This window comes from Phycodurus eques, chromosome 1 (genome assembly GCF_024500275.1).
Source record: "Phycodurus eques isolate BA_2022a chromosome 1, UOR_Pequ_1.1, whole genome shotgun sequence".
NCBI classification, from domain to species: Eukaryota; Metazoa; Chordata; class Actinopteri; order Syngnathiformes; family Syngnathidae; genus Phycodurus; species Phycodurus eques.
The window spans coordinates 20,104,674-20,132,027 of NC_084525.1; the positions used below are offsets into that span (position 1 = coordinate 20,104,674).

General features: G+C 42.1%; 1 protein-coding gene across 2 annotated transcripts in view; it reads left to right on the plus strand.

The window, feature by feature from the left end:
• The window catches only part of prdm16 (PR domain containing 16), a 229,936-nt gene that overhangs the window by 62,514 nt on the left and 140,068 nt on the right, over positions 1 to 27,354 (plus strand). For both annotated transcript variants that reach the window (XM_061682080.1, XM_061682088.1), the window contains exon 2: positions 11,731 to 12,170. In XM_061682080.1, the coding sequence (XP_061538064.1) occupies positions 11,731 to 12,170 (440 nt within the window). The remainder of the gene's footprint in view (positions 1 to 11,730; positions 12,171 to 27,354) is intronic.

The window sequence follows — 27,354 nt, forward strand, 5'->3', positions numbered from 1 at the left end:
CATTAACATGTTCCCAACACAACATGTCAAATAACAAGCTGAAGCAGTAATGTTTCACTCCTGATATATTGATGTCACCAAATGATTAAAATGTCTTAAGGATAAAAGTACTTTGAATGAGGCATCCTAGAATGCCTTGAAATGGGGAAAAAAACATAAATTTTTTTGGGGGAAGTGTCATGTGGATTTTGTGTTACTGCATTGTTTCTTGATAAACTAAATGTGATCATTGTCCGATAAAAATCTGTCTTTCCGCTTTATGATGTTTTGACATTTTTAGATGTACTGTCAGTCCTCCTAAACATTAGGAAAACAGAGACAGTAGTGAAAATAGATCATTTTAATAGATGTCGGATGCAAAAAGCAAAATAAAATGAATGAGATAAAAATTTAATTACTCTCTAATTTCAATTACATAAATAGAGGTGATAAATATTTTGAGTAATAAAGTGTAGCGATAACGTTTAACTTTCAAGTTTCTTTGCTACAGTGCATCATTTTGATACCTGGAAGGCCATTGCATCTGTTCTCTAGCATTTCTTCTCTTTTACTCTTTTGCTGCATACCTATTAGTCATCAATTGTTCCACCTTTGTTATCTGTAAAAAAAAATGTCATTAGGGTTAATATTTAGGGCATGAAACAAGAATACACTCTATGGAGGCTGAAGAAAGGTAATAGAGGGAGCACGGCAGATGAGCGATGCGGAAGGCAGGGGTGGGGGGGGGGCGGGGGGTATGTCAGTTGGGCATAAAGGTCCCATTATCTCGTGTAGAGGGCCACCTGAGCTAAAGACAGCCATTTGTTCCCAAATAGACCTGTCGACCCCCACCTAATTACCAGCCAATTATTTCCAAATGTCTTGCGTTCACCACACAGCCTGAACACTTAAGGAAGAAACAAAATGGCCTTCCTGCCCATCTTATTTGTTCTTCACACTCCACTGCGAGTTTGTCTTTCTTTGGAGAAATGTTTTTTTTTTTTTTAAAGAAAAACATATATATACAGTGGACCCCCTGTCACAAAAACAAGAAGACAAAATCCAGCATTATGAAGCGCTTTACCGCAAACCCAATTATTTACTGTCATTTGGAATTTCAAAGTGAATTCATCATTTTATAGTTTCTTTTAAAGTTTTACTGTGATAGGTTTCAACATACTGTTTTATTAACTATTGCAGAAACTTGAAAACTAAATTTGGAAATTTCTCAATGCTGTTATGTAGGGAAGCTGTGGGGGGAAAAATATTGGGTAGGGGTCTAAATATTTGTTAAGCACTGTATGTATGAACATACTTATGCATAATACAAACTTCCTGATTGGTACAGCCTTCATATCCATTCCCAGATGATTGTGTAGTTCTTTGCTTGATTATGAGTGGGAAACTGATCATACCTTACACTGAATATGTGTGTGCATGTGCATGCATGCGTGCGTGAAACGAGAGATTAAGAGCGCAATGGTGCCTCACATGCTGACATGTAGGCTGATGTACTGTAGCACAACAGGTGATGATGGCGTGCGTGTGTGTGTGTGTGTGTGATGTTCCAGCCCCCTTATAGCAACTTCATCTCTCGCTCTTTCTCTCTCTGGCACCGGTCTGTCTCAGCAGTCCGATGTGTATCGAGCCGACCCAAAGGAGAAGAAGGCTGTGCCCCTGTTCCCAGAATTCTTTGTGGCTGGCCTCTATTGTTCGCCGCCACTTGTATACAGTATTGTCTGGCTGATTGTGAGCCTCCGCTCTCTCCGGCCGCACGGCCGGCCACAGAGAGCGAGCAGGGCAGCGGTGGCCGAGAGGAGGAGGATGAGGAGGAGGGAAGAAGTCAGCATTGTGTCGCTCGTTCGCCATTGTCCTGCTTTCCCATCTGTTTCCCTCTCTTCCTTCCTTTTTCTGTGGGATAGCAAGCTGATTAGTAAGAACTTGGCTGCAGCTCCTAATAGGGGAAGTCATGGCTGGGAAATAAGATGGATCCGTCTGAGATATCATCTGGCTGAGTGGCGCAATAGTTTTGAACTCTGACACCTTGTTGCTAGCTGGAAGCTTTGATCAGGAGCAAGCAGGAATATACCATTTCAATGCATTTCCTTCACTTAACTCTACACTTGCTGTCATTCTTTTATTTGGTTTTAAAAATGTTATTTGAATCTACAATATTTTCCTTGATGACTGGAGGAGGAGGCTTTTTCCATCCAGTTTTTTAGCACCATTATGCAGGAGAAACTTATCTGAACCAATTAAGGAGTATATGTCTTTCTGTCTCTCTATCTTTATGTCTATCTATCTGTTCATTTTTTTCTCCGTCTGTCTGTTATGCACCTCAATGAAAAATACAGGCCTTGTAACGGACGTTATAATATTGTACCTGACGATGTTTCATGTGAGCATGACTAAATCCACAATGGTCCGCTAATCCCTTTCTGTTCAGATAATATACACTGTATACTTTCATATTCTCTAAAATTCAGCATTTGCTCGCTTTTGTGTCGAGCCTCAGTCCATGCAGCCGTGCGTGCGTGTGTGTGTGTGTGTGTTCCTCTCATTGTGAACCGAGCCAGGAACGCTTACCAGACTCCTGGCTGAGCTCGAAGCTAAGTGGATTAGCATATCTCCCATGTCAGTTGCATTTGCAGTGACAGCCTGATGACATGCGACTGTATGATGGCCGTGACCCACCTGGCTGGATGGGCTCAGGCCTCCTTGCAGGTGGTCTCCTTGTCAGGTAGGGAGGTGGAATTTCGATGACTGTGGATGAGTAAGAGTTAAGCTTATGGAGGCCAAACATGTTTTCTCTCCACTTCAAGATAATACAGTATGCAGTACATCTTACATTTAAATGTCATTCTTTGCCTAGAGTTGTGTCATATCATAGTTGTAGGTACCATGTTGTGTCATGTAGCATGTTACGTTGTATCATGTAGTTTTCAGTACTGAGTTGAGAATTGTGGCACTTAATAAGTCAATATTCTCATGAGATATAACAAGCGTAGCATAAGCACATTTTATTATTTGTAGTAAATATGCATCCTGAATAAATGGCATTACCAAAATGTATACCTAATTTTATGTTCCACCTCTTCATAATGTGACCATAACGGGCATAAACTTGCAATGTTTGTTCTTTCATGAAAAGGTTCTGTCCTTGAGTGCCCAGAAAGGAACCTACATTGTTTATCGTTCGTATTTTAAATTTGCCGTGGAAATGCTATCTCTTGCGATGAAAATGATAAATGGTACAGTGACTACAAAGTGGTTTGGACATATTCTCAAAACAAGCATTCAACATTTTTTGAATAAGGGCGATCAATACTACACCCGCTACTACTACCACACACACAACAATGAATAATTGTTATTATAGTGGATTATTCTTGTGGGTCCACATTATTGTTTCTTGCACCACCTACAGTTTACACCATCTTTGTGTTTCACTCCACTTCACTCTGCTGCAAGTCATTTTTTCTTCCACTTCTTTGCGACAGCGTGACTCACATGCCAACCAACAAACGCTCACTTTGGCCCATCCTGCACTCCCCTCCTCCTCCGTCTGCGTGCCGGCCTTGCGAGGCGATGCAAACACTTTTGTCAGGGTGATTAATAGCACGCTGGATTGCCGTTAATTCACTGGCTAATGACTGGAGGGGGAGTGGGCGAGGGGAAGAGAAGAGCAGAGCGGAGCGAGACTGGCGAGTAATAGACTGATGTATGGGTGGGGGCCGCTTGCAGTGGCAGAGGTGACTATGATCACCTCCAGAGCACCCTCCATCAACACCTGCCCTGCACGTGAGCCAACCTCACTGATGCAATCATGCAGCTTTAACACTCATGTGCAAAGGTGAGCATGAGAAGGCCACACGCTAACCTCTCTATTACCCAATTATGATAATATGCAACCATTTCTGATTAAATTAATTGGACAATATTGATAGACTGTAATTAAACATCATCACAACATTGTAGACTATGGTAGCGCAACTTTGTAATATTTTGATAATCTGTCTGTCATTACCAGTAGGCCTCATTAGAGTCTCACTTTAGCTGAATACTACCCCAGCTGATTTGAAGTGAGGTGTGCGGTATACACCCCAGGATGGTCGCCAGCCAATCACAAGGCACATTTAAACAAACAACAATTTACACTCACATTCACACATACAAACAATTTAGAGTATTAAATGAAGGTTTTTGGAATATGATGGCAAACTCCGCCGTGCTGCCCCACATGAAATATTAAATCCATGAATTAATTTAATGTAAAAACTAACTTAATTGAAAGTCTCGTGTTTAATTATGTATTTTGAGCAAGAAAAAAACATTCAGGAGAATCTTACATAAAAACTCAACAGAGTTGAACTTATTTGACATTACTATCAAAGTCATCACCGTATGCTGTATGTGTAAGTTTGTTTTTTAAATGTTTAAAATTAATGCGCACAGGGAACATACTCATTTTATTTTGCTTAGCTTTTGATAATAGCAACATAAAATTAACTTATGATGTTACAACATTGATATATTGCCTTTATATTTGATTTTGATTGTTTATTATGGCAATTTTGGTTTGCGTGCATCAATCACTCTGTGACTGGGGTCAGTCAACATATAAGTTTATTGTCAATCATCTCTTCAAAGCATATGATTCATTTTCTAAAGTTGTCCACACTTGTTTTATTAACAAAGATAGTACATAGAGAAGAGCATCGGGTTTCACATCACAGTAAAAAGTCAAAAGTGATCAGCACGGCACATGCTGGATGTCGGCCAACAAGAGTACACCTGATGTTTCCGTATCGATACTGTACCATGAGCGATTGTGATAAAATATATCAGTATATCGTCCCGTCCCGATTGTATAAACGGTACAATTGTTGCCGTCTTATATGAAAGAAGTCCAATTATGGGAAAATCAGTCATCCTAACTCAAAAACGGTGGGAGTACATCTCCCAGTGAGACAGAGCCAAACACGGGTTCTGTTAGGTTTGATGCCTGTTGCTTTTAAAATGCGCAAGAAGAAAACCAAATGATCCATTTTCACGTTATCACGGATAACGGATCACAAATAGAAGAGAAAAATGATGAGACTTTATTAGCTCAAGACAAACTGAAACAAAACACCTTGGTAGAGTAATCACGACACTTAGCCCCATTTAATAGCAATGGATGAGTTTGTTGTGTGCGCTGTCTATCTCTCTGCTCACTTTGCGGGCTCCCCAGTGCTAAATAAAGCTGCACCAGAAGTGGTTAGAACAGCACACACACGCACACACATGCACACAAGGTCTGTTGTGTTACAACTATTCATCTTAATGTTGGAGGACTTTTCTTATTTTATAGAGCCGTCCTCGTAAATATGGCTCCCACCTTTGACGTGACAAGTTAAGATGTTGTCAAAATAAAATGATGCTGTTTTATTGATTGGCTTCTCTGACTAGCCACGCGATCCTCTTCCTCTGTCCCACAGTCCATGTGTTCATAAATCAGATTTTTCTTTGCACTCTGTTAGAGAGGACTGGAACTATATATGTTTGATTTATGAAAGATTTTGCATGTCCGTCGGTGCCGGTGCTCAGTACTTGCTGGACTTACTGAACTTTTTCTTTTCGCTCTCGTTTACTTTTATATGATTCACTGTTTCAGCTGTCAACGTTCACTCGCTGGCCGCGATTTTAGGTACACCTGCGCACCTGAACCAAGAGTTGTATTTACATTCTGCCTTTACAATTGTAACTAGCTGTCTAGATTATGTTAAGTGAAGACTTCTATGATGGTCATCATTCCATTTTTGTATCTCAATTGGTTGCGCAAGTGTAACTAATGAATTGACCAGTGAGTGTAATTTGCCCTTCTCATCTTTTAACTTTACACCCCGCCTTCCAGGCCCTTCCCCCAGAGTGATGTTTGCAACTCAATTTGGCAAATGTAACTCGATATTGATTATTTTTAATATTTATAATGCTCGTGAACATGTTTTGCTCCAGTGCTATTAATCTCCCCGTTAATAAATGTCTGTGGCAATGTCCGGGGGCCCTCTTGGGACCGCAGAGCCACCATGCACAGCAGGGGGCTGCGTGCTGTCTTCAATTCGCCTGGAGGCTATCACGCCTTTTAGCGTAAAGACGCGCGCGCGCGCACACACACACACACACAAACACACACATACATACACACAAACACACACACACTGCCGGATGCAATGCCTTGAGGACTTTTCAGCACAAATAACACGCCAATACATCAGCTGTGTTGTTTCTGTGCTGCACACAAACACAAACATGCAAGCTGGCGGTAAAAGCACACAAATGTTCCACTCGGCTCTTTCTTTCCATTTTTGCTGTATTTCATGTGTAAATATATATAACCCTTCTACTAAATGTAATACAATGTATACACACGTGTCGTGTTGAAATAGTAATAGGCAGACTTTGTTTGGGCAGGGAACCATACTTGGTTCGTTAGATACAAAAATTGACTATGTGGGAAATTGAGAATCAGTGTCGTAGCAATGAAGTAGAAATTGTGACTAGCTTACTGTTCTCTAATTTATTCTGTGCCCCTTAAAAGGTTTGTCCTTGTTTGTTTGTGTATACCACTCTACAAAGGTCCACACTCCCAATGACCATTGATAATTATTTCTCAGTCGCTTTATTAGATAACACGCAATAACAGAAAATAAATTAGGATGGCTCAAGGGTCATGTATTTAGTGTGTGCTCCTCTTCACTACACTTTTATTTGTCACATGCACAGTTGTATAGCAGGCAGTGAACCAGTCCTAAAACTGTGCATGACAATCATTATTTAAAAAATTCATACACGTAATAACACAATTATGTCAAAGTATTTGCTGTGAAAAAAGAAAACTACTGGTGGCCTAATACTTTTGCACAGTACAGTGCTGTACATTTATAGGCAGCAGGCATATGCACCTCTGTAATGGAATCCATACGGACCTTTGGCGGCTGCGTTTTCTCACTCATCTCCTCCATTTGCGTCCTCCATATGCTCTCTTCATGCACTCATTCACTGTGAGGAAGACCAGTTTGAGCTGTGCATGTTGCTCGGAAATATTCCCTGGTGCTTTTACAAGGGGAAACAGTGTGGTGTTTTCATTCAGAGTGGCTTGCTGCTTTTGTAGCTGACTGTGCCCCCGTTGCACTCTCACTACTTCCATGTAAACACACACAAAACACACACCTTACCCAGAACCAGCCGTCTCCTTTTTAGTTATTTCTTTTTTTATGGACTGCCTGCTAACATGCTTCCATTTATACGTCATCTTGAATAAATGCCACCCCTCGGTGGAAAAATATGCCATACGGGTTTTCGGCTTTCAATCGTGCACGCTTATAATTTGAATTTGTTGATTTCATTTTTACAGCTCCGTCTCTGCAGCTTGCAGAGTACCTGGTAGCAATATCACCTCATGGCCAAGTTCTGTAGTGCATTAATTCCAAACCAAAACTATACAATTTCACTTAAATACACCAAAAATGAGTATTTATTTTAAACAAATGATGTATATTTGTTCATCTGTCTATGCCAGTGACATATCGTGACAGACAATGACATTCTCTTATATTAGATGGCAGAAGATATATAATTAACCTACACTTTTTCCTGACATTTTTATTTGCTGATTTGCCATGGTATTTTCCCAACGTAAATTAGGTGCCTTGGCTCAATAAAGATTGGGAAACATTTTTGTTTACTATTTCCAGTACCAGTTCCAGGCATGCCAGCTGATACCATATGCAAACAGTACTGATTGTCACTCATTGGTCGAGCAGATTTGCCATTGCTGTGCCGTTACTAAGGAAATCATGTAAGAAAATTACCAACATGCAAGAACTCCCATGCTAATGCTATCTTAACTTGTTGCTTTAAGTCTGAACGCTTCAGTGTTATACTCCACAATCTCAAATTTGCTGCTGCCCTCAGTCTCTTCTTGAATGATATTTCTCTCTTCCACTGTTGCTGCGTGCTATCATGTCTCAATGCGATGTGATGTGAATTTAACAGTTTTTAAGCCGGAAAACAACCGCACCAAACCAATCGGGTATGGTGCAGTGGAAAATCAGCATAAAGTGTGGGTTTGGCCGGTAGTTTGGGTGCTCCTCACTCTTTTGGGGGCACGTGTGCTCTTCTTCAAAGTTTTTTGGTCAGGTATTGCTGAGTTCATTTTTCATGTCTGTCATAATCCACACTTTCTTGCCATTTCTCCCCGTTTCACGAGCTGCTCCATATTTGGAGCCATGTGACGTTTTCTGCAGAGTTTGGACTTTTGCCTTGATACTGTCCTTTCACCAGTGGCTTCCGTTTGCATTTGAATTGAACCAGATCAGTTTACGGGCGGAGAAAGATACCGTGTGTGTGTGTGTGTGTGTGTGTGTGTGTGTGTGTGTGTGTGTGTGTACGTGAGTGCGTGCTTGTGTGTGTGTGTATTGGACAGGGAAATAGAATGTGTGGACTTTATGATAGCTGTCACTGGCGCACACGTCTTATTACCAGCTCTGTTTTTTTGTTATCAGAGCCACAACCATGCTGTATCAAAACATGTACCTGACTCTGAATGCTAAAACTATTGTTGACTTCTACTGAAGCTTGTGAGCTGGATAACTTTTTAATGTTTGTATGCCTGCCTGCCTGCAATTAGAAATGTTTATTTGATGACAATTTTTGTGAGATTCCTTGGTATTTTTTCCCCCTCTGAACGAGTGCTTTGGGTCTCATTTAGAGATTTCTTATCAGATTTTAATCCGAGCAGTGAATTTTGTTCCTCATCCTGGGTTAACAGGACAACTTATTCTGCAGGCTACAAAGCACGTGTTTGTGTACGTCCAGGCAGACAGCAGAAAATGACGGCAGATCTGTATCTCTCTGCGTTTAAGTCTAGAGTGCTTTGATTAAACACAGCCACAAAACACTTTACCCGTTGTAAGACCCTATGATCAAACCGCAGATTTTCAGCTCCGTGTCAAGTTATTTTGCCATGGCAACACTGATTACGTTATCAGGATTGCAGACATTTTGCCTCTTTCCTTTGCATGTAGCTATTTATTCATTGTGACGTATATTTATTCCATTTTCTGAATGCCGTTGTGCAGCAGTTACATGATATCATCTTTACTTACACCACCATTTGATCTCACGTCTTTGAGAGAAGTAACAGCACCTTCAGATGCAAACAGATGTTTGTGTGGTCGCTTGCATCCATGCTCATACCTGCCCCTAAAATCTTTGTTTCGGCAAGCTAAGGGCTTTGTTTATGGTGTGCATTTATAATTTATCAATTCAAATGGGATGCCTTCATGTGGCTTGCGCCTGCAAACAGATGTTTGTGTGGTCGCTTGCATCCATGCTCATACCTGCCCCTAAAATCTTTGTTTCGGCAAGCTAAGGGCTTTGTTTATGGTGTGCATTTATAATTTATCAATTCAAATGGGATGCCTTCATGTGGCTTGCGCCTGGCTCTCAGGCAGAGTTTTCCGCTGGAATAACAGCCGCTGAACACAAGCAGGCCATTGTAGCCACAGCCAGCACTCAGACCCCCAAGGTGCGAATTAATGATTGACCCCTGATGTAATCAGGATAAATAGCTGCCCGTAAAAGAGAAGGAGATGGCGAGAGGTGCAGAGACAGAAAGAACAACATCGGGAGCCAGGGAGAGGAAGGCACTATCTGGCCGTGCTGTTTTTTAGAGGTCCTTTGGGAGGCGAAGCTAACATCTCTCCTTTGGTTGTCTGAGACCCAGAGCTAACATAGAGAAGTTTAAAATCAGCCCAGTCGTCACTTTTCTTCACCGCCTCCTCTTCCTTCGCTCTCTTTTAACTGCTGTTTTTTACAGTCTAGAGCAGGGACTCTCAAGTGTTATATTAAAAGTGTAATAGTCGTCTGGTATAATAATTTACCATTTCATATCCCCCCCCCCCCCAAGTATTATCTTTGCAAATTTTAGGGTTAAATATGAACATTTCCTCTTTTTTTTTTTAAACCTCCACTAGATCATATTTTTGTATTATTAAACACTGGCTATAAATGTTTTGTCCTTTTTGGAGGCTAACTTGGTTGGGATACTGCTGAAGGTTGTTTATGGCTGGAAATGTTTGGGAAATCTTGTCTAGAACTCTCTTTCGCAAATGTTTGAGACACACCCCCCAATTTGGTGCACCCCCCAAAAATGAAAAACAATCCAGGGTCATGTTTAGTCCAACTAACTTGAAAATTAGACAAAAACACCATATCAAAGTTTATATCAGACTGCCATTAAACTTTTAATCTCTATGGCTTTGGGAATTGTTAATAGTTTGTCCCGCTGTATAAAGCCTTCCCCTAGTGACATGTAATCCTCACTTGGCCAATTTCGGTTTTACTTTCATGCTTCAGGTGTGACAACAAAATATTTCATTATATTGAAATACATTTGAAAGCCTAAAATATGAATTTGTATTATGTGCAAAATACAATGTTGTTATTTTTTATTTTTGTGCAATTTAATGCAGTGCAGGGTGTACTTCAGTCAAATCATTGGTGCATTTTTATGTGCACAAAGGCTCTTAAAGCCAAATTTAATAGATTTTCCTAGGCTGTCTCTCTGCTTGTCAAAATTGCTCTCAGTGGATCAAGAGCTAGTGAGAGTAGAAAAGTGAAGGGATAGCGAAGGGAAAAAGTGTTTAACAACCTGAAAACACTTTTGATTGTACAGTGGGAGCTGTGCGCCTGAGCCGAACTCCTATGAAATGGTGATCATAAAAAAAAAAAAAAGTATTTTCCCGTCAGACTCGCAGGATGACGCAAAATTGGTCATAAAAGGCAAACTTTTACTGGTGTAACTTTATGAGATATGTCTCCTGGAGCTGCATGGATCGGCTTCAGCTTTGCCAAGCGTTGGACAGCCGCAGTCCCGTGCTTTCCTAGTTTTACGTTTCATATTAAAAACTTACATGTCAGTTAATTTAACAGCGTTCACAGGCCACATCAGTCACCGGGCAGGAGGCCAAATATTTAGCAAAGAACAAAAAGGGATGATCTCTGCTGTGAATGAGCTTCCATAATTCCTCAAGTGTTTGATTAGCTCATTCAATCCATCTCCAAGCACTTCCCGTACAACCTCATTACAATGACAGCAATGAAACATAACCTACGTACTGCACGTATGAGTGATGCATTTCAAACATCACAAGCTATTAAACTAAATAAATAGAAGTATAATAATAACTTGTTGGTGCTAACGACAACCTGGGAAGAGCTTGCAAAAGCTTGGAATGCTCCACTACATGCAGGGAGGGGAGTTGATTAAAAACACTGCTGATGTCATTTTGGGCCTAGTTAGCCAGATTTTTGCCAGTGCATGTTCACAGAGGACCTTTTAAAAAAACAAAACAAAAACAAAAAATACTAGTACTATTAATAATAATAATAATAATAATACTTTTTTCCTCATAGTTTTCTTAGTTTATATCAAGGTGGCAGATATAAAGCTCAAGGACTGTCACATAATTCAATGTTACTCATGCATTAAAAAGTGTCAAAGAATTTAGTTTAGTTGAATATAATTCTTTTTTTAATGCCACGTAGCAAAGCTTACCTTGACCAGACACTTTTTGTAGAAACCTTCACCTTCAACTTTTACATTTTCCACAAAGGTCGAGGAAAGGGTGGTCTAAAGGTTAGGAAATTTGACTTTCTGAAGAAGCCCTACATCGTTTTAACAGTCACGTGTCTTTTGTGTGTCAGATGACAGTGAGCCAGCGGACAGCATGTACGACACAGAGGCCGACCTCCCAGGCTTGGCGGCAGACGGCATTTGCGCTGACAGTCCTGAAGACGACGCAGACGACGGCGTCATCAACATGTCTCCCCTGCCCTCGCCGACTCCATCCCATCCAAACAACAACCACCACCTGCTGCTGCACCCACACATGTACAACACCCACCATCACCTCCACAATAACAACAGCAGCAGCAATGACCAGGACTTCACCACGCCCAAGGAAGGCTCGCCCTACGAGGCGCCCGTCTACATTCCCGACGACATTCCGATTCCCGGCGATCTGGAGCTGCGGGAGTCTTCGGTGCCAGGTGCCGGCTTGGGCGTTTGGGCCAAGACTCGCATCGGAGCTGGCGAGAGGTTCGGTCTGCACAGCACGGGCAAAAGCAGCTCCTTCGGATGGGAGGTAGGAACCAGCCCGGTTTCTTTGTGCTTTGTTTCTATGCTCTTCTTCATCTTCATAGTAACTGTCTATCGCCTTTGACCTCCTCAGTGTGATGGCACAAACAGCAATACAGTAAGTGCATATAATATTAACGGAAAGAGTAGTGACACAAAGGAGGGGCAAGTAATGCTGTGAGTAGGCTGATTGATGAATGAGTCACTCTGCATTCACGTTCACATTTCCAGCAATCACAGTTCATTCACAGGCATCTAGCTCATCATCATAGCAGGAGCCAGCTCCATTTGCATCCCCATCTCATGATTGGACCTCATCTTTGACTGCACAAGCATACACACGCACCCACACACACACCCACACACACACACACGCTAAACACTCGTCTACATATCTAGTGGCACAGCAATGTCAGATGGAAAAATCTTGCTGATTAGTATCAGCTTTTCTGGGCGTCGGCCTTAGCGGGCAGGCTCATTTGGTCACGCCACCTGATATGGAAATGGAAGAAGCATGACCGAATGCCATGGCAGGATATTGCACTATTAATTTTCATTTTGACATGACATTAGGCGCTATTGAAGTTGCTACAGTAAGCTCATTATGAAAAGAAAGTCAACTGGTCTCTGTCTGTTCCTTTCTCTCTCGTATGGCCAATCAGACATGAAATATTCTGGCCCGCTTCTCATTTCACTGATTCCATGTCGGACTGCTTATTCACTGCCGTGACGTGATTGTTACAGTGTAGTTAAATCTTGGGGCTGCTTAGTTGAGCACAGACCACCTCTAGGCCCATCAATTTATTTTGCACAGTAAATAAACAATTTCTTAGATCCTTTCTGCATAAGCCTGAATTGTATCATTAAGATTTGTGCATTGTTTGCGCTGATACAGTATGAAAGGAAAAATATACAGTTTACCCTACTTTTATTTGACACTGTCTCAAATATGAATGTCTTTCTTCCTGGCCCATGCCACACACCTTCATTAACTTACATGGAAATGAAAAATTAAAAGGTCTGGTGAAACCTCTGAGGTGGAACACAATCTTAAACCTATAGCTTTGCCCCTGGGAAATGATAGAAAGAGGAATAATCAGTTCCAGGGCCAAACTGTTATCATATAACCTTAATTAATTGCAAAGGCAATGTTTTAGGTCAGTGGTCCCCAGACTTTATTCCACCACGCAACCCCTCACTCCCCTGGTGGGAGTGCAGACAGGGACGATGGGTGACGTTGGCGACGGAGATTCCCAATCTGAAGCTAATCATCAGCGGGCAGGGGTGTGGGCTTCCTTGTCTCCTGCTTTGATAAGAAATAAAACTTTTTTATTTTGTTTTTTTTCTAGTCTATCAATGTGGCCCAGTGCCAAATGGCTGCTTGGGAACCACTGTTAGGTAACATACCAAAAATAATAATAATAATAAAAAAAATTAAATTTTTGAAACTGTGAGTGTGAAAAGTGTCATTATTTGGAATAAAAACTGCACAACCCCACCCACAAAAACAAAAAGTTAATCCTTTGATGCTCACTGAAATGAGCTCTGGTGAGGTAGGCTCAGTTCTTGCGTGACCTCGGTGTCGCTTCCTAACACGTCCTTCATTCCATTAGAAGCAATTGTAGAATGTGTTGGTGATTAAAGCACACCGGTGCATACATGCTGTGCGGCAGTGCACAGTTTCCTTTTTTAACATTCATATTATGCGTCCCCATTCAAGGTGCAAAGGGCACATCTCCAAAATTGACAAGCACTAAGTATTTTCTTTCTTTTCTCCCTCAACATCCAACAACTACATATTCATTGGCTAACGTTTAGCCAAAAGCTTAATTTATAACAGGCATCCACACATAGTACATTCAGCTGGGGAAAAAATAGCATATCCACGTTATGTAAAGAACCCACATTATGTAGTTCCAACTCTCAGTTTGACACATGTGGTGTCATTAATGTATTGTTATGTTACAAAGTAATCAACATTAGTGAGGATAAGTGGTTAAAAAAAAGGATGGATAGAGATTGTTCCCGCCAAGGTCCCTTCTGTGTCCATTGAAGCTAAAACACGTGGTGTTTGCTCCCCAACCACAGATGACCGATTGATCCATCTCGCCTCCTCCTCCTCGACGCTCGTTGGAGGAATGACTGTGTCTCAGGATGTATTATTGCTTCACATATCCTGTCTACTTTGGCGCTGGAACCCTTCAGGGGCTATCCTCACCCAGACCCTTATCACAGGCAGTCAAAACAGTTGGCCTGTTGATAATCACCGACAGACTCCCTGAGGAGAGCTGCGCGCCCCTTTTCACCATCTACTCATCTAATGCCTCTGCTCTTAGACAAATAGACAGGCAGATCAGAGCGAGAAGTGCGGCAAAGTATGTGAGAAACGATGGTGGAAGACAGTCGAGGCTTGTTCTATTAGACATAAGAGAGAAAAGGCCCAATTGAAATTAAATGTAGTGTGTTACCGACATCAGAGTGATCATTTACAGGCAAAATAATTGTAACTTAAAATTTTAAATATGTATATGTAATATAAAAATAATGGCATGGCTCACACTGGGCAATATTCATTTGCTTCACAAGCCATTCACACTCACATTCATATCTATGGCAAATTTAGAGAGCTCTATTAACCTAACATGCATGTTTTTGTAATTTTGGAATGATATCAGTACAGTATAAAGAAAGTTAACAATACAACATGTCACCAATAGTGTAGTGGTTCACTAACCTGACTTCCCTCCAAGCAGCAAAGGTTCAGTTGCCAATCAGTAATGATGTGAGTGTGAATGGTTCTCTTTATGTCTTCTCAGCAGTGCCTTGAGATGCACATTTCATTTGTTATTTGACCACGCTCGTAACCTAAAACACTTCTATCTCACACGCTCTATAATATAATACTTACTGGTATTATAATATAATACCAGTTATGGAATAATACAATATATTTAAAAGGTGTTGCACAGTTTTTATCATACTATTCAATTCAATGCACATTGTGCTGCTCATCGTTCTGCTGGGGGACTTCAATGCTCACGTGGGCAATGACAGTGAGACCTGGAAGGGCGTGATTGGGAGGAACCCCCCATTAGAACCCGAGCGGTGTTCTGTTATTGGACTTCTGTGCTCATCACAGATTGTCCATAACGAACACCATGTTCAAGCATAAGGGTGTCCACACGTGCACTTGGCACCAGGACACCCTAGGTCGCAGTTCGATGATCGACTTTGTGGTCATGTTATCGGACTTGTGGCCGCATGTCTTGGACACTCGGGTGAAGAGAGGGGCGGAGCTGTCAACTGATCACCACCTGGTGGCTCCGATGGTGGGGGAAGATGCCCGTCTGACCTGGAAGGCCCAAACGTATTGTGAGGGTCTGCTGGGAACGTCTGGCAGAATCCCCTGTCAGAAGGAGTTTCAACTCCCACCTCCAACAGAACTTTGCTCATATTCAGGGGAAGGCGGGGGACATCGAGTCAGAGTGGACCATGTTCTGCGCTTCCATTGCTGAGGCGGCCGACCGTAGCTGTGGCCGTAAGGTGGTCGGTGCCTGTCGTGGCGGCAATCCCCGAACCCGTTGGATGCCGTCAAGCTGAAGAAAGAGTCCTATCTGGCCTTTTTGGCCTGTCGGACTCCTGAGGCAGCTAATGGGTACCGGCTAGCCTAGCGGAATGCTGCTTTCGAGGTCGCTGAAGCAAAAACTCGGGTATGGGAGGAGGTCGGTGAGGTCATGGAGAAAGACTTCCCGACGGCTTCGAGGAAATTCTGGTCCACCATCCGACGTCCATCTCCTATCTTTTCGGTTGAGGTCACCGAGGTGGTTAAAAAGCTCGTCGGTGACAAGGCCCCGGGGGTGGATTAGATTCGCCCGGAGTCCCTAAAGGCTCTGGATGTTGTGGGGCTGTCCTGGTTGACATGCGTGGACATCAGGGACAGTGCCTCTGGATTGGCAGACTGGGGTGGTGGTCCCCCTTTTTAAGAAGGGGGACCGGAGGGTGTATTCCAACTAAAGGGGATCACACTCCTCAGCCTCCCTGGTAAGGTCTATTCAGGGGTGCCGGAGAGGAGGGTCTGTCGGGATGTCGAATTTCAGATTCAGGAGGATCAGCGTGGTTTTCGTCCTGGCCGTGGAACAGTGGACCAGCTCTACACACTCGGCAGGATCCTCGAGGGTGCATGGGAGTTCGCCCAACCAGTTTACATATGTTTTGTGGACTTGGAGAAGGCTTTCGACCGTGTCCCTCGGGGTGTCCTGTGGGGGGTGCTTCGTGAGTATGGGGTACCGAACCCCCTGATACAGGCTTTTCGGTTCCTGTACGACCGGAGTCAGAGTTTGGTCCCCATATCCGGCAGTAAGTCGGACTCGTTTCCAGTGAGGTTTGGACTCCGCCAAGGCTGCCCTTTGTCACCGATTCTGTTCATAACATTTATGGACAGAATTTCAAGGTGCAGACGAGGCGCAGAGGGGGTCCGGTTTGATGGCCTGACATGTGTTGCTGTTTGTTTTGAAGATCCGTTGCTTAAAATGTTATAACACAGTCACCATGCTAATCATTGCCTATATTAGTATTAGCCTGAATCTAGCAGAGCAAACGTTAACATACAGTATGTGGTTGTTTACAAAACAACCTACAAAAAGTGTAGTTCTCTTTGTTTGATGTTTAGTTAGAAAATAAAGTTAAACTGAGAGTGGCAATAACAGCATGACGCCTCTTTCTTTGAGGAATGTTTATTAATTCTATCTGACACTGCCAAAATAAAGCACTTGTACTTTATGTTTCCACTCGCAAGTCAAAGTAAAAAAATAAAATTGGCCAAACGATAGCTTGTATCTCGAGAAATTTGTAAGTCGGGTCACTTGTATCTCAAAGCACCACTGTATATGACTGGTGACTAGCCCATTGTGTACCCCAGCTCTCGCCCAAAGTCAGCTTTTATCGGCTGTCCTGGCAACCATCAACAGGTTGCGTACAATACAGTAAAATACATAGTAATCAGCGTTATCATCTAAATATGTACTATTGTTTTTCCTCTCATTTTGTTAATAAAAGTACATCCATTAAGATGACCTAAAATAAATCTCAGAGAAACTTAACTGATAGGAAATATGAAGTTTGAAAATGTGAAATGTGTTGCATATACGGTGTAATCTTCTGGATGTGTGAGTGTGAGTTCAGCATGTTGAAGAAGAGTGAATGGTATGAAAAAAGAGGAAGGCGGAGAGGAAGGACGCTATTGTCTGTCTTGGGGCATTGGGGGACCAGAAGAGGTGTTAATTCAGACTCGTTTTAGCGAGACGGACAGCTCAATCTAAGAGCTGCTTTGCTGCAGGCCATGGCCATTCTCTTCTGTCTCACACTGCCTCTTTGGGCCAGCACGGAGTCATCCATTTAAAAACCATTATGCTTTCCCTTTAGCGCAACATGATAGAACACCGGGGCCCCAAGTCTACAGTATGTGAGTGTGCACGTGTGTGTAGGGACCGCCATCCCCTCAGGATAGAAAGGCTTGAGCAAGCAGAGGTAGCCGAAGCCCTCAGAGAGTTCCAGTGCGGGGATCTGCTGTCAGAGCGACTGCTGCTATTATCTGGCTGCTAAATTGGCCTGACTTGCCCTATTGATAGATATGTCATGATACAATGGCTGCAGCTATTGTGCTCTCTACTGAATTGACTCACCGATCTAACACCGTCTGTTCAGATGGAAGGAGAAAGACAACACGAGAATGTGTTTGGCAATGGCAGGGCATGACACTTGCATGGGTACAAAAAAAATAACTGTTTTATAACCTTGAGAAGAAAGATTAAATGAATTACACTCACGCTTGTATATGGGATTTTTATCAGACTAGGGCTCAGAGATGGGAGACACGAGTCAAGTCATTGTTTTATGTTTTATGACTCGTGACTTGCTTGCCAAATATTTGACTTGACTTTAGACTTGGTGTCCAAGAGACTTTTTTTTTTTTTTTTTTAAACCTGTCTTCTTCAGCTGCATGGCCATGCAAAATGGTGGAGCTATATGCCTTTTGTGCTGAAACAGTTTTGCTGTGCAACAGGGATGTTTGAAATACTCCCTCTGCTTTTTTTTTAAATTGTATTTTTATTTTTTTTATTATTCTGATGTTTATTGAAAATGCAACCGAACAAAAAAGTGTTTTAGGGGACAGACAGAGGGACAGAACGGACAAGGGGAATAGGGGTGCGAACCACAGCAGAACAATAGTTACACAGTCTAGATATTTGACTACAAGTAATGTTACAACAGTCAAATTGCGTTCTTATATGGGGGGTGGGGGTGCACCGGGGGGGGGGGGGGGCGCACCAATTGAGGAATTGCAACAACTAACCAATAGGATAAGATGAGAGAGGATAGAGAAGGGCAGAGCAGGACAGGAAAAAAAAAATGAAAATGAGCAAGGCAGTGCTACTGAAGAGTGGTGTAGTGGGATGCTTTGATAGTGTTGATATCTTAATATAACCTTATTGTTAGTGGTCCCAGCACAAGCAATTAAAACCTATGGCGTGTCTATGGAACTTATTAGTGACACATGCATGTCAGTCAACTGGTGTACAGAGTTGCTGAGTCGGCACATTGAGGAAGTGCGGGCCCAGCCCCCTCCATCTGCAAGTGGGGGCCAAGCCAGCGAGCCCATCCCGCGGGGGACCCAGCCATGGAGACGCCACCCAGTCCCCAGGAGCCAGGGCGGTCCCCCAGCCCAACCGAAGCGCCCCGACCAGTCCCCAAGGGAGGGGCACAGGTACTGGACTACCACCCCTACGCCCAATCCCCCCCACTCCCCACCCGCTGACACCACCCGCGGAAGTCATGGGGGGCCCCAACCACCAACAGGGCCCAATGCAGGAGACAGCTGCCACCCAAAAAAAGGTCACCACAGTCCATCAAATGCGAGCCCATGTTAAGCGCCTGCCGTGAGCAATGACGGGCGAGCGCACCAGGAGAGGGGAGAGGAAGACGGGAACCCAAAGGAGAACCAAGGGGGGCGGGGCGGGAGGGGACCCCCATCTGCCCGTGGCTGGACAAACAAAGGGGGAGGGGGGGCGGCGCAGGCCCCAGAAGTGAAGCCAAGAGAAATGTGAAGACCCACCACCCACCTTATTACTATGGTTACCAGGTCCGACTGGCAACCATTATCCGTGTACCGTGATCGTGTGTGGTGGGGTGTCGTGCATTAAAATTGGGGAGACTGGTGGGGGTGGGGGGAGATGGTCACAGGGCAATGATCCATTGGGCAATGGTGGCCAAGAGACTTGATTTGACTTTGACTTGAACTACATGACTTTACAAGTCATCCCGTTTCAAGTTGGAAATCTTTTAATAACGACAGTTTGCCTTTTTTTGAAAGAAAGAAAGAAAGAGACATTCTGAGGGGCGGGGGGTGGGGGGGGGGGTCATTTGTGCCAACCTGGCAACATAGTCTGCAGTGTTGCACATTTGCCAGTGTGAAGTAGCCACCTGCATGAACTACGATGGAAGGAGCTCCAAAGATAATACAATTTGGATTCAAGGATGATGATGTCGATGAAGTCTGCAAATAGAGGATGGCAACCTGCAAGGTTTGTAACTAAGACACAACAACAATGACGTCGAACTTAATCCGTCACTACAAAACTCACAAAGACACGTAAACTAATTTAACAGTTTAGCTGGCTGGTCAAACATTGTTTCATAGGTTGGTTTAGGACGATTAAAAATAAAAACGATGTGATTATGATCATTTTAGAACAGCTAAGTTATGTAACTAGGGGTAGGATAGTTTATGATAATTGTTTGAAATTTAGTGGCGACTCGACCTGACTTGGTTGATTTTTTATTGATTTATTTTTTCTTCTCCCCCCACAGTGACTTGGGACTTGCATGAGACTTGAAGGTTATGACTTGAGACTTGCTTTTGACTTGCACATATGTGACTTAATTCCACGTTTGCTAAGGCCTCTCAGCATTGCTTAAATTGCTCTTTAGCTTTTATGTCACTGTGACCACTGCCTGTGTCCATGCAGCTCTCGATTGCCAAATCTCATTCCATTTTTGTAGTTCTTTTTAAGGTCAGTGCCCTTACGCATCGGTTTGCTTCAAATTGGTACTTACCACAGTTTATTTTCACCTAAATTCCATACCACTTGCACTGAAAATTCTCCACTGGCATTCATCTGACAGTGAATTATTCATTAGCCACATCAAGTGTACACAAAACAGCACCAGAAATTAGATAATGATGAATTCAGTATATACACAGTACCTTTACTGTGTATATACTGAAATGATCATTATCTAATTTCAATTTAATCACTCCTGTTGCATGAATGGCAAGAGGTGGATACACAGGTTCATTATACCTTCTGCCATCTAGTGGACAGACATTTAATTGTTTTGCCTGTCAATATATGTCGCTGGTATAGATAAATGAACAAAGACACAACATTTGTAGTGAATGTATAAATAATTTCGGTCCAATTAAGTGAAAATGGATCATTTCAGATGGCACACCTAATGATTACAGTCATTGTAAATTACTAATATAATCAAATCTAATGAGATTAAACGTACCTTCATGTATTTTCAGTACAGTATAAGCAGATGCCTTTAAAAAGATTCCTAAGACTACAGCAGTATCCATGTCACCATTACGGCTATATTTGTCTTTTGCCAGTGGGATGACTTTGTTGGAAAGGCAAACGGCTTTCTGCCCTTCTAACATTCTTTTTCTGTTTACCTTTTGTGGGGTGATTTTCCATATCAGTGCCATTCATCCAGTGATGTGTGGAAAGAGGGGGAAATATGCTAGCTCTTCTGTTTACCCTATTGTTGACATAGTGATAGGCCAAGATGTCTGGTGGGTATTCTTATATAAAGCCAAATTCCTACGTGACATGTGTCGATCCAATAATGGCATCGTGCATCCACCTTACCCAGTAAATCTATTTTCTTTTTTCCTTGACATCTGACTTTGCTCACCTCTTGCTCACCTCTTTGTTTTTGTCTGTTTGAGACTGAGCAAAGCTAATGTTCATGTCTCTTTAGGGAGAAGAAGTCCTGGCGCACCCTAACACTTATGTCTTGACCCACCTCTCGCCTCTCTTACTGTTTGCTTGCCTTTTGTGTTTTGCCTGTGGAGGGCGGATGACCGAGTTCTTATACTTCAAGGTGCCCCTGCAGGGCATTCAAGATGCAGCTTGAAACTTGTCTTGATTGTTTGCTTGCTACAAAATCCTGCTGTTTATATGACTTAAACTGCTAAAAGTATTGGTACGCTGGATGGAAGAAAATGTGGAGTTGTTGCCCAGCAACAAAAGTGCCCTCTTAGTCAATTTTAGAAGATTTAGGCATGTGTCTGTGGGACATTGTTTTCCCCATTAATTCAGAAGAACACGTGATCATTTCAAAATAAACTCACAATCTCAGCTGTTATTCGCCCCAAAGGTGTTCTTCCATGCCAAACTCATCCAAGCAATGTTTTAAAGGACCTTTCTTTGTGCACTTGGGCAGAGTAATGCCGGAACAGAAAATTGCATCAAACAAATTCTCCCCACAAAGTTGGAAGTATACAATGGTCCAACATTTTTTTTTTTTTTTTTATCAGATGCAGAATTAAGTTAAAGGGAAAGTAATAGGTCTAACCTCTGATTGATTTAGTGATTCTGTCTTTCTCGATGCTTTCGTCCATACAGTATATGCTTCCATTTGTAACAGGTGAAAAAGGACACAGATTTAGGCTTATCAATAATGAGAGGCTGGTAAATGTCAAAGCTGGCCTTTTTTATAAACCAACAATACAGAATCACTCGTCTTGATTCAACCTTTGCGCATCATCCTGCTATATGTTAGCATAACAACTGTTAGCATATTAGCATTTGATCTAATTGCCTTAGTAAATAGTAAATAAAAGTTACTAGCCTCAACATGTTTACTATGGTAAGACCATAGTAAAATGGTTCCCTACCAGAGGGCACAATGTAAAACCATTATCAATCTTCCTTCATGCTTTCTGTAGTCAGACTGACATATTACTGTATGTTAGCATTGCAGCCACGAGCTTGTGTAGTGTATATTGGTTGAATTAATTTAGGAGAAAAGAATAAGCCGGAAGCGACGCCTGCGTTACTTCCGGTTTAGCGTAATTTTAATTTTCATCGTTAAACTCAAACTAATCTGTCTCGCAAGGGGCACCACGTTACTTTTTATGTGGATAAAATTTAGGGAACGTGATGAGAAACCTTTTTATCAGTCTCGTAATCTGAAGGTTGCTACACTTTATGAAGTTTTGAATTCTAGATGAGAGAGGCTTACTTAAACTCAGAACACACACAAAATACAACCCAGAGTGGAATTTTATAGAATATTTAATGACATCTACCAGGGATCTAGCGGGAAACACACAAAGGGGTCAAACCAAAGAAAGAAAATAACACTAATAATGGTAAAAAGAAAGAAAATAGTCGTACGAAAAAGGAAATAGAACATTGTGTGTTGGACTAAAGTGGAAAACGTGAGCGTTTAACGGGTCCATTCCGGACAAGAGAGAAACTGAGAAAAAGCGAGGACAAAGTTGAGATTTTATCTGAAGCTAGTAATTTCCCCGAAATTGTTAGGCACTCATACTGCACAGTCTGGCAATCACTGCCATGTCTACTCACGAACGTAAATGAACTGGCCTCTGGGAGTGGTCTCTCTCTGGGCGCGTCTCAGAAGCGCGGACACAGGGTTGGTTGCAGAAAAAAAAGATGCGCAAAAATGAAACATACAAAAGAGGCGGAAGAAGAAAAATTGTTGTACGTCACGCCTTGTTGGGAAAGTATGACCATCTCTCTCCCCGCCTTGGGCCCGGGGTCCGCTAGCACGTTCGGAAAACTCACGTTTGGCTGGGAGCGTATCTGGGTAGCTCAGCAGCCACTGTTCCGGAGGCTTAGCAGCAGCGGTCCACAAAGGCTAGGGAGCCAAGGCCCGCGGTTACCGAGCCGTGTGCCCAAACAAAGAAAGGGCAGAGGGGGGAGGGGTGGCCGAGGCCAGCCCGTTGCCGGCTAGATGCCACCAAGCCAAGAAGCCAGAGGAGAGAAAAAGAGAGAGAGCAAAAACACGAGAGAGTCAGGGATGAGTACCCCAGGGGCATGTCGAAGAGGGACGGAGAAGACCACACCCATCAGCTTGAATCTTGTCTACAAATTTGATAAAATGGGTTTAAAATCATATATTAATATAAAATAACCTCAACTTGGTACTCTCTTTACTCAGAGGTCAAGCAACTTGGACTGATTGTTTATACTTTTAGTTTTGGCCAATTAACTGCTCATCAAATGAGAGTCCCACTGATTCGACTTTGCAGTTCATCTCGACACCAGCGGGTGTCGCCTTGTCCTAGCAATTGTTTCTATTCACAGACAGGCGGTCCGGTGGCAACATCTGGGGGCCTTTGATCCTTGGGTGTTCAGACTTAGAGAAGATGTTAATTAGTTTGGGGTCCACGAGGCGTCTCCTTGGGGCAGTCTCACAGCAGGGCCGCTTAGAAGAATGCAGTTCTGGCAACTGGGTCAGAGTCACTACACTTGTTAGTATTTGATCTAACAGTCCAAATTTGTTTTCAATTTCAAAATAAAATCTCAAAATTAAGATATTTTTTCAAATCATTCAATCTTCAAATGGATCAACTCTTTCCAGCAATCTTCCCATTCCCAAAATTTCACAAAGACGCTTTCACAAATGCACCTTTCAGACTTGCAAGAGTCTTTAGGCCCATTCAAAATTTCCCATCATTTTCTAGATATTATTATTATTATTATTCATTCATTCATTCATTCATTCATTTTCCATACCGCTTATCCTCACTAGGGTCGCGGGCGTGCTGGAGCCTATCCCAGCTATCTTCAGGCGAGAGGGGGGTAACACCCTGAACTGGTCGCCAGCCAATCGCAGGGCACATATAAACAAACAACCATTCACACTCATATTCACACTTACGGTCAATTTAGAGTCTTAGTTAACCAACCAGGCATGTTTTTAGGATGTGGGAGGAAACCGGAGTACCTGGAGAAAATCCACGCAGGCACGAGGAGAAGATGCAAACTCCACACAGGCGAGGACAGATTTGAATCCGGGTCCTCAGAACTGTGAGGCAGATGCGCGAACCTGTCATCCACCATAACGCCACTATTATTATTATTATTGTTATTATTATTTTTATTATTATTATAAGCATGTACTTTATCACTGATGTAAGGTTTGAAACAATTAAAACACTGACTTGAGGTGGTTTAATCGCTACAAATGATCCATAAGCTTGAAGACCCCTCCTTGGCACCTACCTACAGAAATATTAAACTCGGTATCTACTGGTGCCCTGTGACTGGCGATTATTTCAGGGTGTAGTCCGCATTTCGCCCGAAGTCAGCTGGGAGAGACTCCAGTGTCCCGTGACCCTATCCAGGATAAGCGGTGTTGACAATGGATTGGTTATCTCCTGATTAGCATAACATGTTGAGGGTAGTAACTTTTATTTATTTTGTTACTGTATCTTATTATTACTTAATTGTATTACTTATTGTATTATTTGTTATTGTCATTTGTATCAATATTAATTAGGCATTTTATTACATTCAAATTTATGTGATCTTTTCCATTTTAAGAGTTAATAGTAAGAACTATTTTTTATGTAATTGCAGTATATTGAAGGCAAAAAATAATAAATAAAAATCCCGATTTTACAGCACCTCCTGCAGGCATTAGCTGATATTGTCTAATGGGCAAGCTGGCTCTCCATATGGTATAAGTAAGCTCAAAAGATCGCCCATTAGGCAGTTCACTGCATCCCTCAGATAAATGCTACAGAAATCAATGTTCAGCACATCTTTGCCCGCATATAGTCCTAACATCATTCTATTTAACTTGAACCCCATACTGTGCTCACGATTGTGTAGCAAGAGTGAAGCTCTCCACATAAATGGGGTCATTATCATGTCTTTTATTTATCAAATCAGAGCCATGCCCTGATGAACATGGCCTTAAGCTGAGAGCACTTCTCGTTTAAGTCACTTAACAGTGAAAAAAACTACACCATCTCGGTTCTCGTCTATGTACGGAGATTTAGTCTCATTGGATAGTGTATTTGGATATTAAAAGGTTACACTTATGTGTGTGTATGTTTGTCTCTCTGTTTCCCTGTCCCTCTGTATGCATTTGCAGTATGTACAATGTATTTTTTAAATAACAGTATTATTGACCAACAGTTTGTGGTTTTCAGTTATCATTATTGGACTTTGACAAAAACCTCAAGTTTACACATGGTGCAAAATCACCACAGGGAGAATAAGCCCAAAAGTCCCCAGCTTGCGTACTGTAATATCTTCCACTCACGTTCATTTTATGTAGGTTTTAAACATGCCATTAGCCAATTTAATCCAATTTTCTCAGCTTTCAGAGCACTCCAGTGGAACAGATTCCATCTAATATTAAACATATGGTCACTGCTACCCCGAGAATCACTGCAGCAGCATTAGGCCTTTTTTAAACTTTTTTTTTTTTTTTTTTTACTTTAAGGAGCTGTTAAAGACAAGTTTCCTGTGGGTAAGCACGGACGGTTGTCAATTATTCTCAATGAACATGGTAGTAGATAATGAGGAAGTGGGTCAGCAAATTAATTGTCAGGTTTGATTAGAAGCCTGATGCCTTATCATTTGTTCATAACTCGTTACCACATCTGTTAATTAGTTCATAAATGAATCAGATGAAAGTGGGGCGGGGTTCTGAGGAAATGCACGCAGCAAAGTCATCCATCTTTAACGAGAGTGGAAATTGACAAATGTTGTCCCTAGGATTTAGGCTGTTATTACTTGGTCATTGATTTCAGACCACAACTCCAGCCAAGCATTTTCAATGGAACCTCTTGTTTGCTCGAGTAACACACACACACACACACACACACAGTCCCCTCATGCATGGCCCCCACAATGCTATCCTTTATTGCGTAAGGTTTCACTTTGCACATTGCTTTGAACATCCATTAAAACTCGCACATCGGCCCAGGTAACGGCTGTCCGACGGCTCCACCCCATCCTCTTTATCTATATGTAGCTAGATAAAGTCCCATCGTTCATCACGGCCCTGATGAATAGGCCCATCAGTTGGAGAGCCTCAGGGCAGGAGCAGACAATGACAGCAGTCTTCACATTTATCAAATGCTGTTTATGTTTTTGATTACATTTATTTGCTCAAGATACCCTTTTCCTCCCTCACAACTGTGATAGTATACAATATATTACTTTATTTTCTAAGTAGTAATTAAAGGTGACTCCACTCCAAATACATCAGCACTAACCACTTCTTTATGTCCACCTGCACAATCTAAAGAAATCTCCACTACAAGAAGAGTATTAAAATTCTGCCCTTAAAAGATAATAGTGCTCACTGAGATGTGAATAATGATCTTGATGGTAAGACTGTTTTTTCATTTGTATGCTAACTGAAAGTAACCTTTTAGGGCAAAATATCTGTCCACCACGCATGGGGTTTTTCTCCCCTCTTTTTTGTGTTTTTTTTTTCCAGTTTTCCGCTCCTTTGTGAAATTGCAATACTGTTTGCAGCTTCACATTTCAGCACGAGGTTGTGACCATAATCATGTTCCCATGGCTATTGTGCTTAACATTCGCTTTAATCACATACACAACACAGCGATGAGTGTTTCTATTCATTAAGTCCTTACCGGTTTAGCTATTCATCAATGCATAGCACCATTTTCCAAACATACAAAGCTGTACTACCTTTTGTTGGATATGAAAACAAACTTTTTAGTGTAGCATGTGTAGGTGTCCTAATCAGTTACACAGTCATCGTTGCAGAAACTATAAAGAGCCATCATTGGTACCCGTATAGTAATTTTGTTGAAAAGATCTAGACATGCAATATACACATAGTACATACGGGAACACTTGCAGGCATGTAACCTGTAACTCAGCAAACGCATGCATTCAGAACATATATAGCATTGCAAGATAACTTCAGATCTCAAAGGTATTGTTTGTTTCTAACACAGCAAAACAGCTTTACCCTGATAAGTCTTCTCATTTTAGGTCATATATTCACACAAAGGCCCGCTCTGTACACTTGTGTCTATTAATCGTTTTAGAGACTGAGCCGTGCTGCGCATAATCCCAAATCTGTCAGATTTCCTGTGTTAAATC